At 43.6% G+C, this 18,540-nt stretch overlaps 2 protein-coding genes across 2 annotated transcripts in view; one reads left to right on the top strand and one right to left on the bottom strand.

Annotated features, from left to right (window-relative positions):
- Nucleotides 1–9,733, bottom strand: part of LOC140599525 (uncharacterized) — a 476,056-nt gene extending 466,323 nt beyond the window's left edge. Inside the window, exons 1-2 of the mRNA XM_072762680.1 lie at nucleotides 9,726–9,733; nucleotides 7,850–8,304 (exon numbers count right to left, since the gene is read on the bottom strand). Of these exons, the coding sequence (XP_072618781.1) occupies nucleotides 7,850–8,304; nucleotides 9,726–9,733 (463 nt within the window). The remainder of the gene's footprint in view (nucleotides 1–7,849; nucleotides 8,305–9,725) is intronic.
- Nucleotides 9,734–9,846: 113 nt separating this feature from the next.
- The window catches only part of LOC112911681 (uncharacterized), a 95,652-nt gene continuing 86,958 nt past the window's right edge, over nucleotides 9,847–18,540 (top strand). The window contains exons 1-3 of the mRNA XM_072762679.1: nucleotides 9,847–9,861; nucleotides 14,059–14,120; nucleotides 14,192–14,646. Coding sequence (XP_072618780.1) covers nucleotides 9,847–9,861; nucleotides 14,059–14,120; nucleotides 14,192–14,646 — 532 coding nt within the window. The remainder of the gene's footprint in view (nucleotides 9,862–14,058; nucleotides 14,121–14,191; nucleotides 14,647–18,540) is intronic.

Genomic DNA, 18,540 nt, shown 5'->3' with positions numbered 1-18,540 from the left:
GAACGAGTAGACCGGAAAAAAAAAAAAGAAAAAGAAAGAAAAAGAAAACCAAACCAATAAAATAAACATTTTTACAACACTATCAACCAACTTCACCTAACATTTACAGAATACTACACAGAACAACTGTAGATAGAATTTAATTTCTTTTTAAATACACGTAAATGGTCACCAAGATAGACAATATGTTAGGACATAAAATGTCTCAATAACTTTGAAAGATCTACGTCTTGGCTCAGGGAGTGATCCCAGGATCCTGGGATCAGGTCCCATGTTGGGCTCCCTGCCTGGAGCCTGCTTCTCCCTCTGCCTATGTACGCCTCTCTGTGTCTCTCATGAATGAATAAATAAATACTCTAAGGAAAAAAAAAAAGATTTATGTCTTAGAGTTGTCTTTTTTTTACTACAATGGAATAAGCTATCCAGAAAATCCCCATGTATCTTTAATACATTTCTAAGCAACCCAAAAGAAATCAGAAGAAAAATTTTTAAATATTTTAATAGGATGTTAATTAAAACAATTTATTTGAGGTGGCAACATATGCTTAGCGAGAAAATTATACCTTTAAAAAAAGCAGAGACAAACAATAAATAAAATTAACAAAGCCAAAAGTTAGTTGGTAAGCCCTCAATAATAGCAAGCAAGAAAAAGAATACACATTACAAACAGAAACAAAAGAGGTCTGGGACATTGCTCAGGCCCCGAAAACATTAAAAGGGTTTGGGGAATACTGTGAACAAACATATACTAAAAATGTACCAATTAGATGAAACAGAAAATTTTCTTCAGACAATTTACCAAAATGGATTCATGAAGAAATATAAAAATTGAATCGCCCTGATCAAGACACTGAATCCCTAATCAAAAACCTTCTCATAAAGAAAACTCTAAGCACAGATGGATTCACTGAATTCTGTCAAATGTTTAAAGAAGAATACTAATTTTACAAAACCTCTTTCAGAAAATTAGATGGAACACTTTACACATTTGAGGCCAGTTTTACCTTGATACTAAAATCAGATAAACATATGAGAAGACCATCACCAATATTCCTCATAAACATAAAAAAGTCCTCAAAATATTAGCAAACCAAGTCCAGAAATACACATAAAGGTGACCAAGTACAGCATATCCTCAGAATGCAAGATAAGTTTAACATCTGAAAGTCAACATAATTTACCACATTAAGAGAAAAAAGGAGAAAACCCACACGATCATTTTAATAGATACAGAAAACGCATTTGACAAAATTCATCATCCAAAACGATTAAAATACCCAGCAGACTAGGAATAGAAAAGATCTTAATTTCGATAATGGGCATCTGTAAAAAGCTCATAGATCTAACATATAAATGGTGAGCAACTAACATCATCTTCCTAAGATCAAGAATAAGGCAAGGATGCCATCTCTCATTTAATAGTGAAATTAAACTTCTACTCAATATTGTACTGGAGGTCCTACCTAGCACAGTAAGGGGAAAAAATGACAATTAGGAATTGAAAGAAAAGTTGAAACTACCTACCTGTAAGCAATAGGATAGGCTACATAGAAAATCTTAAGGAATACACAAAAAACTACTAAGATTTAATCACTGAATTTAGCAAGATAATGGGATACAATCAATATACAAGAGTTGATTGTATTGCAACTAGCAACAGTTGGAAATGATATTTTTAAAAACACCAATATCATTAAGCAACATTATCGTAAAATAGTTTGGAATATAAACTTCACAAATACTGTACAAGACTAATATGATCAAATAGTGCTGAGAGAAATTAAAGATCTAGATAAACAGGAAATAAAAGGTTTATAGGTAGGAATAGTCAATGTTGTTCAATCATTCTCCCCAAAGTGGTATCTGGACTTAATGCAATTCTCATCAAAATCATAGCAGACTTTCATGTAGAGATTAACAAGCTGATTCTAAAATTTATGAAGAATTGCAAATGACTTCAAAGAGCAAAACAATTTTGAAAAAGAACAAAACTGTCCAATTCAAAATTTGCTTTAAAAGCTACATCAATACAAAAAAAACACTTTACTACTGAATAGATCAACAGAACAGAAAAGTATAAAAATAAAGATTTATGTTCAACTAATGTCTTTTTACAAAAATGCCACAAAGTGATATAAGGGAAAGTACTCTCTTCAATAAACAGTACTTTAACATATGGTTGAAAACATGAACCTCAACCCTTATACAAAATCACTCAAAATAGATTACAGATCTAAATACAATGACTAAAACTATAAAAATACTGAAAAGACAAAATCTTGGTAAACTTAGGGTAGGCAAAGAACTATTAGAACACAAAAATTACGGGGACCCCTGGGTGGCTCAGCGGTTTAGCGCCTGCCTTCCGCCCAGGGTGTGATCCTGGAGTCCCGGGGTCAAGTCCCACATCGGGCTTCCTGCATGGAGCCCACTTCTCCCTCTGCCTGTGTCTCTGCCTCTCTCTGTGTCTCTCATGAATAAATAAATAAAATATTTAAACACACACAAACAAACACACACACACACACACACACACACAGGAGGATCCCTGGGTAGCTCAGCTGTTCATCGCCTGCCTTTGGCCCGGGCGTGATCCTGGGGGTTCGGGATCAAGTCCCACATCTCGCTACCTGCATGGAGCATGCTTCTTCCTCTGCCTGTGTCTCTGCCTGCCTCTCTCTCTCTCTCTCTCTCTCATGAATAAATAAATCTTTAAAAAAAAAAAACGCAAAAATTACTAAGTATAAAAGAAAAAATGGATAAATCAGGCAATCAAAATTTAAAACTTCAGCTCTGGGATCCCTGGGTGGTGCAGCAGTTTGGCGCCTGCCTTTGGCCTGGGAGGCGATCCTGGAGACCCGGGATCGAATCCCACGTCGGGCTCCCGGTGCATGGAGCCTGCTTCTCCCTCTGCCAGTGTCTCTGCCTCTCTCTCTCTCTCTATGACTATCATAAATAAAAAATAATTAAATTAAATTAAATTAAATTAAAAAAATAAAATAAAATCATAAAATAAAATAAAATAAAATAAAATAAAATAAAATAAAATAATAAAATAAAACTTAAGCTCTTCAAAAGACACCATTAAGAAAATGAACGGGCAAAAAAAAAAAAAAAAGAAAGAAAGAAAGAAAATGAACGGGCAAGCTACAGGAGTTAAATATGTATAAAACTGTATCTAGGGATCCCTGGGTGGCGCAGCGGTTTGGCGCCTGCCTTTGGCCCAGGGCGCGATCCTGGAGACACGGGATCGAATCCCACGTCGGGCTCCCGGTGCATGGAGCCTGCTTCTCCCTCTGCCTGTGTCTCTGCCTCTCTCTCTCTCTCTGTGACTATCATAAATAAATAAAAATTATAAAAAAAAAAACTGTATCTAACAAAGGACCAGGATATAGAACGTATATAAAGAATATTTACTTATCAATAATTAACCAATTACTTAACTTTAAAAATCTGCAAAAGAAAAACTGAAATTATACCAAAAAGCTATAATAGCAAATAAGCACAAGAAATGACTCTCGTTATTCATCGGGGAAATGAAAATTAAAACCATGAGACTCCCCTTTGCACATCCTAGAAAGACTAAAATTAAAGACTAACGACACCCAAACTGGCAAAGATATGAACCAACTAGAACTCTCATACATCGCTGGAGGGAATGCAGAACAGTACAACCAGTATAAATATACATTTATGACACAAAGAAGAAATTCCAATTTTTAGTATTTACCCAAGGAAATGATAACATACTACATAAACACTTGTCCACAAATATTTATAACAGTTTTATTCCTAATAGCCACAAATTGAAAACAACAGTATGATTTCCATTAACAAGGTGAATATTGTATATAGAACTGTTTGTATATAAAACTGGTAGACAATATGGATCAATCTTAAATACTATTAATTCCTTGACACTGTATCTTGTACTCACAAGGTGATTTACACTTCTCACCAAGAACCCAAAGCAATCAAATCCCAAAATCGACAGTTACATTTTACAGACTGCCAGTTAGTAAAGAAGTCTAAAAAAAATTGATGGGTTCTTATTTTTTACTCTTCCCTGGATAAATAATGTGACCCTTTTCAAGGGTATGCTCAGTACTCTTTTCAAAACAGCTTAGAGTTTGCTACTCTTTTGCTGAATACACTACAAAATATTGTACAATGTTGTACCATTTCTCCAAGATCAGTTTGTTTTCTGACTTCAGGTACCTATAATGTACCTAAAGAAAATCTGTTTTCTACATCCTTCCCTCTTTCCTGGATATAACTGCACACTAAGAAAATGGCAGTCATACCTGAGGTAGCTCATCCAACTTTAGCATGTGGTCACTCATCCTCATTCCTTCCAACTGGCAGGCAGCCTTATCAAAGGACAGTTTTGACCCATGTTCTCAATGGGGTCTTGGTAGTTACTGTAATTGTATCTGAGCATTTATAAATAATACATTCTTTTTCATTATAAATTAGCTTTATTTCTTTTGCATAAAAACATTTCAGAAGATTTTCTATGAATTCCAATTAGGGTAACAGAGAACACCAAAAATGGTTTATAGAAATATCAGGTTTGATAATGCTGAAAACTATTATTCTATACCCTGAATGTTGGTCTTAATTTCCTAAGGAATCCTCCTATGATCAATTTTGTTTTGGAATATAACATGGCTTGACCTAATGAAACACTAGAATTTAATATTATACTCTAGAATTCTAAAACTATGCCAAGTTGGGCTCTCTGGAGGGCTAGGCTTAGAAATCTAATTTTTTTTAAAGATTTTATTTCTTTATTTGAGAGAGAGAATGAGCAGGGAGGAGAGGCAGAGGGAGAGGGAAAAGTAGGCTCCCTGCTCAGCAGGGAGCCTGCCTTTGGGGCTCTGATCCTGGGATCCCAGGATTGTGAGATAACGACCTGAGCGGAAGGTAGACAACGCTAAACCAAATGAGCCATCCAGATACCCCTAAAAGTCTAATAAGTATACCAGTGCCTCTAGTAGAGCTAAATGAAAACCACTATCTAAAAGGGACAAGTATAACTGCAACATGATTGTGGCCTCAACAAAACTTGTTTTGTTTGGCCTAAAGAATGGGCCTGTGTGTGCGTGTGTGTGTGTGTGTGTGTGTTTTAATTTACTTGCCATTATCTAATACTAGAGAAAGCTCACACAAAAATCTGGGCTCCAGACTTCTCATTAAAAGAAATACTATATATATATATATATATATATATATATCCTTCAATATATAGGATATATATTTTATATATATATATATATATATCCTTCAATATATAGGATATATATTTTATATATATATATATCCTTCAATATATAGGATATATACACACACACACACACACACACACACACACATCCTTCAATACTGGCCCTCTGAGGGCACCTGGGTGGCTCAGCGATTGAGCATCTGCCTTTGGCTCAGGTCATGATCCAGGTCCTGGGATAGAGTCCCACATCCAGCTCCCTGCAGGGAGCCTGCTTCTCCCTCTGCCTGTGTCTGTGTCTCTGATCTCTCATGAATAAATAAATAAATAAAATCTTAAAAAAATACTGGCCCTCTCTTCTCTTACATGACAATCTGCAAGAGCTGAGTTTGCTGCCCGCCTCCCTTTCACTCCTCACCTCCAACTCATAGTTCTCCAACTCATATAACTAGCTTAGCTCCTGTAGGGATTATATAGTTTCATCCATGATGACTGTACCCACAAGTTCATTAGGAGAATGAAGAACAGAGATGATGAAATGAACCCTATTTATTTATGAAACGTGCTGGCTAAAGTTTTATCTCAGCTAGTATTAGAGTAAGTTCACAAGGAGAGAGAGGAAGGAAGAACATATTCAAGTTAATAAGATTCAGGATAGGTAGTATTTTTAATTTATAGAAAATGACCCTCTTTTGTAACAGTGTATTTAAAGAATCATTTGTTAGAGACTCTGTCTTTCTCAGTATAAAAACAAAACCATTACCTTCCAATTTATATGCTTTCTTGAATTCTTGCTGCTTATACAAACACCAAGATAAAATATATTTAGACTAGAATCGCATAGAACATTTTGAGAAATCTGGAACTTAAAACCTGTCTCAGAGTTTAGTTTCGGAGCTTTTATTCCCCCTGTTCTCATTCATTCAGGTCTGAATGTCATGGCCAGGCACATGATAAACCTTAATTCTAGAATTACGCAAAATTCAGATCCCGATTGACTACTAGCCTATTTAACCAATTAAAATGCAAATAAAAGAGACCTTAGACTGTGTCTAAACATTAAGAACTAATATTTGTTTCACCTGTACTGAATTTCCAACAGGTGGGCCACATGAGAGAAAACAAGAGTGAAAGATCTGAGACTTCAGCCTATTTGCAGGCTAGCTTACCATGGTAGAAGGCAGACTCATGGCTGAGAGACCAGGGACGTTTATTAGCTACTCACAATAATAACGTAGGCCAAAGCTAGCATAAACCGAAGCATCAACATTTTTGCTCTCCTTCCCGGAACCCCAGTTCCCAGCAGGCAAGGTCAAAGGGCCAGCTGACACCTGCACAGGCAATGGATTGTGTTACACCAGAAGAAACCTAAGCTTAGAGCACCCCAATCTTGTATCGTGGGTACTAAGCACGCCTGTCTTTAACTCCGGGGGACACCACACTGGACCACACGCAGGCCTGCTCTTTGCTCCGGTGGAAGACACTATCTCTATCTTCCAAGGCTGATCCTTATACAAACATCTTTCAAAAGCAGAAACCAAGGGCAGTCACAGTACCTCCCTGGCACGACCTGCAGAAACTGAGAGACCGCTGGAAAACTGGCTCCCTAGGCCAGATACTGTTCCAAACACAGAACCAAATGAAGAGTCTAACACTACTGTCTATAGCACCGATTTCATACACCCCTTACATAGGCTCAATTACTTAATTAGCATTTTATCTCAAACTTCATCAACCAGACCCTCTGAAAGTATCCATCAAAAACGAATCATTCCCGTTTCTAATTACCTTCTACTTTTAAAAAGGAGGTGCTCCCGTATTGGCAAAGTCACAATTTACAATCCTCATTCTCCTAGGATGATTACTGCGCTTCCTTGGACTTTTTAAAGGTCTCAAACCTGTTAACGCTCGCAATGGGAACTACCTGTCAAAAGTCTCATTGCCCAGTAACAAATGCACCACCAAAGAGAACAGCAACTTCCACATCATCCAGCCGTCGTCTACAAAATACAAGAAAATCCTGCGCCCCCCCCAAAAAAATCACTCCCTTCTATTTCTCTTTACCCTTTACCGTAGCGAAAGAAAACCTTCCAATGCAAACACACACACACACACATACACAACCAAAATACCGTCTCTTGGTTCTTTGTCCCGAGCAGAAGGGAGAGAAATCGGGGAACGCGTTAGAGCCCGAAACCTCCGTGCAGGACAGAAAACAGCATCCGGATCTGCACACGCCTCCCCGCAGAAGAGTCCCCGTCGCTCCGTCCTCACCCACCGCCCACCACCCCCGGCTCCAATAACGTGGGTCCGAACCGGGTGATTCGGGCCGTGCGGACCCGGGACGAAGCTCCGGGGGAGGCAGAGGGCGGAGCAGGTAACCGGATGCAGCGGGCCAAGCAGCCGCGAGCTACACAGCGCAGCCCGCTCCGGCCGAGGTTTTCCAAAGTGCGGAGGAGAACGCGGAGCCGCCGCCGCCGACACGGACCCTCCTCCGCGCCCCTCCCCCGCCGCGCACCCCCGGCGGCGGCGACGCGACAGCAGGTCCGGGGGGGGCCGCTCCTCAGGCTCCTCAGGCTCCTCAGGCTCCCCTCCCCCCGCGCGCCCACCTTGGCCGCCTCTCACCTTGCGTGGCGAACCGCGAAGAGCCGCTGACCGGCGAGCCGGGGGCGGGGACGGGCGGCGGGGTCTCGGCCGAGCCCAGCACGGGCGGGGCAGCATGAGGTGGCGCTGGCAGGAGCGCGGGCGGGGCGGCAGCTGGGGCGCCGGCTCCGGAGCTTCCCCGCACCGGGAAGGCTGCGCCCCGTCCGCCTCGCCAACCGCCTCGGCGCTCGTCGAAGGCGCCCAGCCGGACCTCGCCTCCCCGCCGTTCTCTCCGGCGCCCCCCGCCCAGCCCGCCCCGGTCCCGGCCCACCTCAGGCCCCGCCCCCGCCCTCCCTCTCCCAGCAACTGAGGCGACGGCGAGGAGCGCGCCGCCCAAAGGCCGCGGCGGGAGGCTGGGAGGTGGGAAGGCGCTTGCCCAGCCCCGCCCCCTCCGCAGCCGCGGCCTCTGATTGGGCCTTGCTGTGCGTTGCGCTCCCCTAGGAAGATTCAGGGATCATTTGTTAATGACGGACCCGCTAATCGGTCCGCCTGCGTTAGCCCCGCCCACGGGGGGCGGAGCTCCGCCGCAGGGCGCTCAGCGCCGTTAATTAAGTAACTGGCATCAAAATCCTAGAGAACACAGGCAACACCCTTTTTGAACGCGGCCACAGTAACTTCTTGCAAGATACATCCACGAAGGCAAAAGAAACAAAAGCAAAAATGAACTATTGGGACTTCATCAAGATAAGAAGCTTTTGCACAGCAAAGGAGACAGTCAACAAAACTAGAAGACAACCTACAGAATGGGAGAAGATATTTGCAAATGACGTATCAGATAAAGGGCTAGTTTCCAAGATCTATAAAGAACTTATTAAACTCAACACCAAAGAAACAAACAATCCAATCATGAAATGGGCAAAAGACATGAAGAGAAATCTCTCAGAGGAAGACATAGACATGGCCACATGCACGCGAGAAAATGCTCTGCATCCCTCGCCATCAGGGAAATACAAATCAAAACCACAATGAGACACCACCTCACACCCTTGAGAATGGGGAAAATTAACAAGGCAGGAAACCACAAATGTTGGAGAGGATGCGGAGAAAAGGGAACCCTCTTACACTGCTGGTGGGAATGTGAACTGGTGCAGCCACTCTGGAAAACTGTGTGGAGGTTCCTCAAAGAGTTAAAAATAGACCTGCCCTACGACCCAGCAATTGCACTGCTGGGGATTTACCCCAAAGATACAGATGCAATGAAACGCCGGGACACCTGCACCCCGATGTTTCTAGCAGCAATGTCCACAATAGCCAAACTGTGGAAGGAGCTTCGGGGTCCATCGAAAGATGAATGGATAAAGAAGATGTGGTTTATGTATACAATGGACTATTCCTCAGCCATTAGAAATGACAAATACCCACCGTTTGCTTCAACATGGATGGAACTGGAGGGTATTATGCTGAGTGGAGTAAGTCAGTCGGACAAGGACAAACATATGGTCTGATTCATTTGGGGAATATAAATAATAGTGAAAGGGAATAGAAGGGAAGGGAGAAGAAATGTGTGGGAAATATCAGAAAGGGAGACAGAACATGAAGACTCCTAACTCTGGGAAAGGAACTAGGGGAGGTGGAAAGGGAGGAGGGCGGGGGGTGGGGGGGACTGCGTGATGGGCACTGAGGGGGGCACTTGACGGGATGAGCACTGGGTGTTATTCTATATCTTGGCAAATTGAACACCAATAAAAAATAAATTTATTAAAACAACAAATGTTCATTGCAGCATTATTCATAATAACTAAAATAAATGGAAATAATCCCAATGTCCATGAACTGATGAGTGCATAAACAAGATATGGCTTGTCTATACAATGTAATATTACTCAGCCATAAAAAAGGATGAAATGCTGATACAAACCTCAACATAGATGAACCCTGAGAACATATGCTAAGTGAAAGAAGCCCACATATTGTGTGATTCCATTTATATGAAATGTCCAGAAACTAGATTCGTCATTGCTTAGGGCTGGGAATGGGCAATGGAAGATTGTCAGGTAATGACTACGGGATACGGGATTTCTGTTTAGGGTGATGAAAATTTGTAAAATTGATTATGGCGATGGATGCATAACTCTGTGAATATGCCAAAAGTCATTGAACTATATACTGAATTATATGATATGTGAATTATATCTCAATAAAGCTGTTACAAAAAAAAAATTAAGTAACTTGCTTGCAGAAGTCTCGTTTTCCTGCAGAGGATCGGGGTCCCCGTAGGTAGGGTGAATACGGCGGAGGGTCAAAGGATGACCAAGTGGATGGAGACTGTGAAGAGCTAGCAAGCGAGGAATTTTATAGGTGGAGAAACGTGTGGATGGGACATCGTGGGGGCAGCGTGGGCTTGCCACCTGAGTTCGCTCCTCGCTCTCATGAATGATGGAACCTGATGCGGAAGGACTGATGTTCTCTTGAGCCTTGGAAGTGTTTAAATAATTCCACCACCACCACCAGTGGGGGAAAAAAAAAGGTGAAATCGATTTTTAAAGTCGGCGATTTACTTTTTAAACGAGGAGAGATAGTTCTGTCTCCGAGAGACTAATAGGTTAAGATTGTCAGAAAGTTTTCTTTATTGCATAAATAGGACAGCAGTTGGAGAAACGAATGAATTTTCAGGCCTTAAGGATGTCCAAGTAATTCCTTCAATGACTTTTTCCATCCCTCACCCCCCTCCACCCTCATCCCACCCCCCACCCCCCTCGCAAGGTGCACATGCTTCCAGGTAGAAGGTACACACGTGTTACGTGTTTTTCATAATAGGTTTGATCTGGTTGGTAGTGAAATGAAACAGGCCCAGCAATGGTGGGTGGAGGCAAGATTGTTGCCTTTAGATTCCTATAATATGCTCCTAGCTTCTCCTAATAACCAGTATGTCCTAGTGGTTAGTGTTTTGGTGTGGACACTTTGATTTCTAACCTGATGCCCAGACTTTTTTTTTTAATAAATTTATTTTTTATTGGTGTTCAATTTACCAACATACAGAATAACACCCAGTGCTCATCTCGTCAAGGGCCCCCCTCAGTGCCCGTCACCCATTCACCCCCACCCCCCGCCCTCCTCTCCTTCCACCACCCCTAGTTCATTTCCCAGAGTTAGGAGTCTTTATGTTCTGTCTCCCTTTCTGATATTGCCCACACACTTCTTCTCCCTTCCCTTATATTCCCTTTCACTATTATTTATATTCCCCAAATGAATGAGAACATACACTGTTTGTCCTTCTCCGACTGACTTACTTCCCTCAGCATAATACCCTCCAGTTCCATCCACGTTGAAGCAAATGGTGGGTATTTGTCGTTTCTAATGGCTGAGGAATATTCCATTGTATACATAAACCACATCTTCTTTATCCATTCATCTTTCGATGGACACCGAGGCTCCTTCCACAGTTTGGCTATTGTGGACATTGCTGCTATAAACATCGGGGTGCAGGTGTCCCGGCGTTTCATTGCATCTGTATCTTTGAGGTAAATCCCCAACAGTGCAATTGCTGGGTCGTAGGGCAGATCTATTTTTAACTCTTTGAGGAACCTCCACACAGTTTTCCAGAGTGGCTGCACCAGTTCACGTTCCCACCAACAGTGTAAGAGGGTTCCCTTTTCTCCGCATCCTGTCCAACATTTATGGTTTCCTGCCTTGTTAATTTTCCCCATTCTCACTGGTGTGAGGTGGTATCTCATTGTGGTTTTGATTTGTATTTCCCTGATTGATGCCCAGACTTTGTACCTGCATCCTGCAGTCTCCTCCAGCTAGCCAACAGAATCAAAACGGGTCCCCAAATGGCCCATGATCCTTCTTACATTACTGACTTGACAAGCTATCTCTTTGCCTGAAACAACCTCTTCCCTACTAAGCCTTCTTAGTAAACCCACACTGACTCTCTTTTTTTTTTTAAGATTTTATTTATTTATTCATGAGAGACACAGAGAGAGAGAGAGAGAGAGAGAGGGAGAGAGAGAGAGGCAGAGACACCAGAGGGAGAAGCAGGCCCCACGCAGGGAGCCCAATGCGGGACCCGATCCCGGGACTCCAGGATCATGCCCTGGGCTGAAGGCAGGCACTAAACTGCTGAGCCACCTAGGGATCCACCACACTGACTCTTTAATTCCATTTATCTCCTACAGGAAGGTGGTTATTTTTTTTAATTTAAATTCAATTTGCCAACATATAGTGTAACACTCAGTGCTCATCCCATCAAGTGCTCTTAATGCCCATCATCCAGTCACCCCACCCCTCTACAAGCCACCTCCCCTTCTACAAGCCTTTGTTTCTTTCCCAGGAGTCTCTCATGGTTTGTCTCCCTCTCTTAATTTTTCCCTCTCAGTTCGACTCCTTTCCCTTATAGCTCCTTTCACCATTACTTATATTCAATATATGAATGAAACCATATGATAATTGTCCTCCAATTGACTTATTTCACTCAGCATAATACCCTCCAGTTCCATCCATGTTATATGTAAATGGTAGGTACTCATCCTTCCTGATGGCTGAGTAATATTCCATTGTATATATAGACATCTTCTTTATCCATTCATCTTTCAATGGATACCAAGGCTCCTTCCACAGTTTGGCTATTGTGGACATTGGTGCTATGAACATTGGGATGCAAGTGTCACGGCGTTTTACTACATCAGTATCTTTAGAGTAAATACCCAGGAGTACAATTGCTGGGTCATAGGGTAGCTCTATGTTTAACTTCTTGAGGAACCTCCACACTGTTTTCCACAGTGGCTGTACCAGCTTGCATTCCCACCCACAGTACATGAGGGTTCCCCTTTCTCCACATCCTGTCCAAGATGTGTTGTTTCCTGTCTTGTTAATTTTAGCCATCCTCACTGATGTGAGATGATATCTCATTGTGTTTTTTTTTAAAGATTTTATTTATTCATGAGATACAGAGAGAGAGAGAGAGAGAGAGAGAGGCAGAGACACAGGCAGAGGGAGAAGCAGGCTCCATGCAGGGAGCGCAACGTGGGACTTGATCCCGGGTCTCCAGGATCAGGCCCTGAGCTAAAAGCGGCACTAAACCACTGAGCCACCCGGGCTGCCCCTCATTGTGTTTTTTTTTTAATAATAAATTTATTTTTTATTGGTGTTCAATTTGCCAACATACAGAATAACACCCAGTGCTCATCCCGTCAAGTGCCCCCCTCAGTGCCCGTCACCCATTCACCCCCCCCCCACCTTCCTCCCCTTCCACCATCCCTAGTTCATTTCCCAGAGTTAGGAGTCTTTATGTTCTGTCTCCCTTTCTGATATTTCCCACACACTTCTTCTCCCTTCCCTTATATTCCCTTTCACTATTATTTATATTACCCAAATGAATGAGAACATACACTGTTTGTCCTCCGATTGACTTACTTCACTCAGCAGAATACCCTCCAGTTCCATCCACGTTGAAGCAAATGGTGGGTATTTGTCGTTTCTAATGGCTAATATTCCATTGTATACATAAACCACATCTTCTTTATCCATTCATCTTTCGATGGACACCGAGGCTCCTTCCACAGTTTGGCTATTGTGGACATTGCTGCTAGAAACATCGGGGTGCAGGTGTCCCGGCGTGTCACTGCATCTGTATCTTTGGGGTAAATCCCCAACAGTGCAATTGCTGGGTCGTAGGGCAGGTCTATTTTTAACTCTTTGAGGAACCTCCACACAGTTTTCCAGAGTGGCTGCACCAGTTCACATTCCCACCAACAGTGTAAGAGGGTTCCCTTTTCTCCGCATCCTGTCCAACATTTGTGGTTTCCTGCCTTGTTAATTTTCCCAATTCTCACTGGTGTGAGGTGGTATCTCATTGTGGTTTTGATTTGTATTTCCCCGATGGCAAGTGATGCAGAGCATTTTCTCATGTGCATGTTGGCCATGTGTATGTCTTCCTCTGTGAGATTTCTCTTCATGCCTTTTGCCCATTTCATGATTGGATTGTTTGTTTCTTTGCTGTTGAGTTTAAGAAGTTCTTTATAGATCTTGGAAACTAGCCCTTTATCTGATATGTCCTTTGCAAATATCTTCTCCCATTCTGTAGGTTGTCTTCTAGTTTTGTTGACTGTCTCCTTTGCTGTGCAAAAGCTTCTTATCTTGATGAAGTCCCAATAGTTCATTTTTGCTTTTGTTTCTTTTGCCTTCGTGGATGTATCTTGCAAGAAGTTACTGTGGCCGCGTTCAAAAAGGGTGTTGCCTGTGTTCTCTAGGATTTTGATGCCAGTTACTTAATTAACGGCGCTGAGCGCCCTGCGGCGGAGCTCCGCCCCCCGTGGGCGGGGCTAACGCAGGCGGACCGATTAGCGGGTCCGTCATTAACAAATGATCCCTGAATCTTCCTAGGGGAGCGCAACGCACAGCAAGGCCCAATCAGAGGCCGCGGCTGCGGAGGGGGCGGGGCTGGGCAAGCGCCTTCCCACCTCCCAGCCTCCCGCCGCGGCCTTTGGGCGGCGCGCTCCTCGCCGTCGCCTCAGTTGCTGGGAGAGGGAGGGCGGGGGCGGGGCCTGAGGTGGGCCGGGACCGGGGCGGGCTGGGCGGGGGGCGCCGGAGAGAACGGCGGGGAGGCGAGGTCCGGCTGGGCGCCTTCGACGAGCGCCGAGGCGGTTGGCGAGGCGGACGGGGCGCAGCCTTCCCGGTGCGGGGAAGCTCCGGAGCCGGCGCCCCAGCTGCCGCCCCGCCCGCGCTCCTGCCAGCGCCACCTCATGCTGCCCCGCCCGTGCTGGGCTCGGCCGAGACCCCGCCGCCCGTCCCCGCCCCCGGCTCGCCGGTCAGCGGCTCTTCGCGGTTCGCCACGCAAGGTGAGAGGCGGCCAAGGTGGGCGCGCGGGGGGAGGGGAGCCTGAGGAGCCTGAGGAGCGGCCCCCCCCGGACCTGCTGTCGCGTCGCCGCCGCCGGGGGTGCGCGGCGGGGGAGGGGCGCGGAGGAGGGTCCGTGTCGGCGGCGGCGGCTCCGCGTTCTCCTCCGGGGCTGGAGGAGCGCGCCCCGCACTTTGGAAAACCTCGGCCGGAGCGGGCTGCGCTGTGTAGCTCGCGGCTGCTTGGCCCGCTGCATCCGGTTACCTGCTCCGCCCTCTGCCTCCCCCGGAGCTTCGTCCCGGGTCCGCACGGCCCGAATCACCCGGTTCGGACCCACGTTATTGGAGCCGGGGGTGGTGGGCGGTGGGTGAGGACGGAGCGACGGGGACTCTTCTGCGGGGAGGCGTGTGCAGATCCGGATGCTGTTTTCTGTCCTGCACGGAGGTTTCGGGCTCTAACGCGTTCCCCGATTTCTCTCCCTTCTGCTCGGGACAAAGAACCAAGAGACGGTATTTTGGTTGTGTGTGCGTGTGTGTGTGTGTGTGTGTGTGTGTTTGCATTGGAAGGTTTTCTTTCGCTACGGTAAAGGGTAAAGAGAAATAGAAGGGAGTGATTGTTTTGGGGGGGGGCGCAGGATTTTCTTGTATTTTGTAGACGACGGCTGGATGATGTGGAAGTTGCTGTTCTCTTTGGTGGTGCATTTGTTACTGGGCAATGAGACTTTTGACAGGTAGTTCCCATTGCGAGCGTTAACAGGTTTGAGACCTTTAAAAAGTCCAAGGAAGCGCAGTAATCATCCTAGGAGAATGAGGATTGTAAATTGTGACTTTGCCAATACGGGAGCACCTCCTTTTTAAAAGTAGAAGGTAATTAGAAACGGGAATGATTCGTTTTTGATGGATACTTTCAGAGGGTCTGGTTGATGAAGTTTGAGATAAAATGCTAATTAAGTAATTGAGCCTATGTAAGGGGTGTATGAAATCGGTGCTATAGATAGACAGTAGTGTTAGACTCTTCATTTGGTTCTGTGTTTGGAACAGTATCTGGCCTAGGGAGCCAGTTTTCCAGCGGTCTCTCAGTTTCTGCAGGTCGTGCCAGGGAGGTACTGTGACTGCCCTTTGTTTCTGCTTTTGAAAGATGTTTGTATAAGGATCAGCCTTGGAAGATAGAGATAGTGTCTTCCACCGGAGCAAAGAGCAGGCCTGCGTGTGGTCCAGTGTGGTGTCCCCCGGAGTTAAAGACAGGCGTGCTTAGTACCCACGATACAAGATTGGGGTGCTCTAAGCTTAGGTTTCTTCTGGTGTAACACAATCCATTGCCTGTGCAGGTGTCAGCTGGCCCTTTGACCTTGCCTGCTGGGAACTGGGGTTCCGGGAAGGAGAGCAAAAATGTTGATGCTTCGGTTTATGCTAGCTTTGGCCTACGTTATTATTGTGAGTAGCTAATAAACGTCCCTGGTCTCTCAGCCATGAGTCTGCCTTCCACCATGGTAAGCTAGCCTGCAAATAGGCTGAAGTCTCAGATCTTTCACTCTTGTTTTCGCTCATGTGGCCCACCTGTTGGAAATTCAGTACAGGTGAAACAAATATTAGTTCTTAATGTTTAGACACAGTCTAAGGTCTCTTTTATTTGCATTTTAATTGGTTAAATAGGCTAGTAGTCAATCGGGATCTGAATTTTGCGTAATTCTAGAATTAAGGTTTATCGTGTGCCTGGCCATGACATTCAGACCTCAATGAATGAGAACAGGGGGAATAAAAGCTCCGAAACTAAACTCTGAGACAGGTTTTAAGTTCCAGATTTCTCAAAATGTTCTATGCGATTCTAGTCTAAATATATTTTATCTTGGTGTTTGTATAACCAGCAAGAATTCAAGAAAGCATATAAATTGGAAGGTAATGGTTTTGTTTTTATACTGAGAAAGACAGAGTCTCTAACAAATGATTCTTTAAATACACTGTTACAAAAGAGGGTCATTTTCTATAAATTAAAAATACTACCTATCCTGAATCTTATTAACTTGAATATGTTCTTCCTTCCTCTCTCTCCTTGTGAACTTACTCTAATACTAGCTGAGATAAAACTTTAGCCAGCACGTTTCATAAATAAATAGGGTTCATTTCATCATCTCTGTTCTTCATTCTCCTAATGAACTTGTGGGTACAGTCATCATGGATCAAACTATATAATCCCTACAGGAGCTAAGCTAGTTATATGAGTTGGAGAACTATGAGTTGGAGGTGAGGAGTGAAAGGGAGGCGGGCAGCAAACTCAGCTCTTGCAGATTGTCATGTAAGAGAAGAGAGGGCCAGTAGTTTTTTTTTAAGATTTTATTTATTTATTTATCCATGAGAGATCAGAGAGGCAGAGACACAGGCAGAGGGAGAAGCAGGCTCCCTGCAGGGAGCCAGATGTGGGACTCTATCCCAGGACCTGGATCATGACCTGAGGCAAAGGCAGATGCTCAATCGCTGAGCCACCCTGGAGCCCTCAGAGGGCCAGTATTGAAGGATATATATATATATATATAGTATTTCTTTTAACGAGAAGTCTGAAGCCCAGATTTTTGTGTGAGCTTTCTCTAGTATTAGATAATGGCAAGTAAATTAAAACACACACACACACACACACACACACACGGGGACACACACACACACACACACACAGAGGCCCATTCTTTAGGCCAAACAAAACAAGTTTTGTTGAGGCCACAATCATGTTGCAGTTATACTTGTCCTTTTTAGATAGTGGTTTTCAAATTTTAGCTCTACTAGAGGCACTGGTATAGTTATTAGACTTTTAGGGGTATCTGGATGGCTCATTTGGTTAAGTGTTGTCTACCTTCCGCTCAGGTCATTATCTCACAATCCTGGGATCCCAGGATCTGAACCCCAAAGGCTCTCAGGGAGCCTACTTTTCCCTCTCCCTCTGCCTCTCCTCCCTGCTCATTCTCTCTCTCAAATGAAATAAAATCTTAAAAAAAAAAATTAGATTTCTAAGCCTAGCCCTCCAGAGAGCCCAACTTGGCATAGTTTTAGAATTCTAGAGTATAATATTAAATTCTAGTGTTTCATTAGCTCAAGCCATGTTATATTCCAAAAGAAAATTGATCATAGGAGGATTCCTCAGGAAATTAAGACCAAAATTCAGGTATAGAATAATAGTTTTCAGCGTTATCAAACGTGATATTTCTATAAACCAGTTTTGGTGTTCTCTGTTACCCTAATTGGAATTCATAGAAAATAAACCTTCTAAAATATGTTTTTATGCAAAAGAAATAAAGCTAATTTATAATGAAAAAGAATGTATTATAATTTATAAATGCTCAGATACAATTACAGTAACTACCAAGACCCCATTGAGAATATGGGTCAAAACTGTCCTTTGATAAGGCTGCCTGCCAGTTGGAAGGAATGAGGATGAGTGACCACATGCTAAAGTTGTATGAGCTACCTCAGGTATGACTGCCATTTTCTTAGTGTGCAGTTATATCCAGGAAAGAGGGAAGGACGTAGAAAACAGATTTTCTTTAGGTACATTATAGGTACCTGAAGTCAGAAAACAAACTGATCTTGGAGAAATGGTACAACATTGTACAATATTTTGTAGTGTATTCAGCAAAAGAGTAGCAAACTCTAAGCTGTTTTTTAAAAGAGTACTGAGCATACCCTTGAAAAGGGTCACATTATTTATCCAGGGAAGAGTAAAAAATAAGAACCCATCAATTTTTTTTAGACTTCTTTACTAACTGGCAGTCTGTAAAATGTAACTGTCGATTTTGGGATTTGATTGCTTTGGGCTCTTGGTGAGAAGTGTAAATCACCTTGTGAGTACAAGATACAGTGTCAAAGAATTAATAGTATTTAAGATTGATCCATATTGTCTACCAGTTTTATAT

This window comes from Vulpes vulpes, chromosome 7 (genome assembly GCF_048418805.1).
Source record: "Vulpes vulpes isolate BD-2025 chromosome 7, VulVul3, whole genome shotgun sequence".
NCBI lineage: Eukaryota > Metazoa > Chordata > Mammalia > Carnivora > Canidae > Vulpes > Vulpes vulpes.
This window is presented reverse-complemented; position numbering and strand designations above follow the sequence as displayed.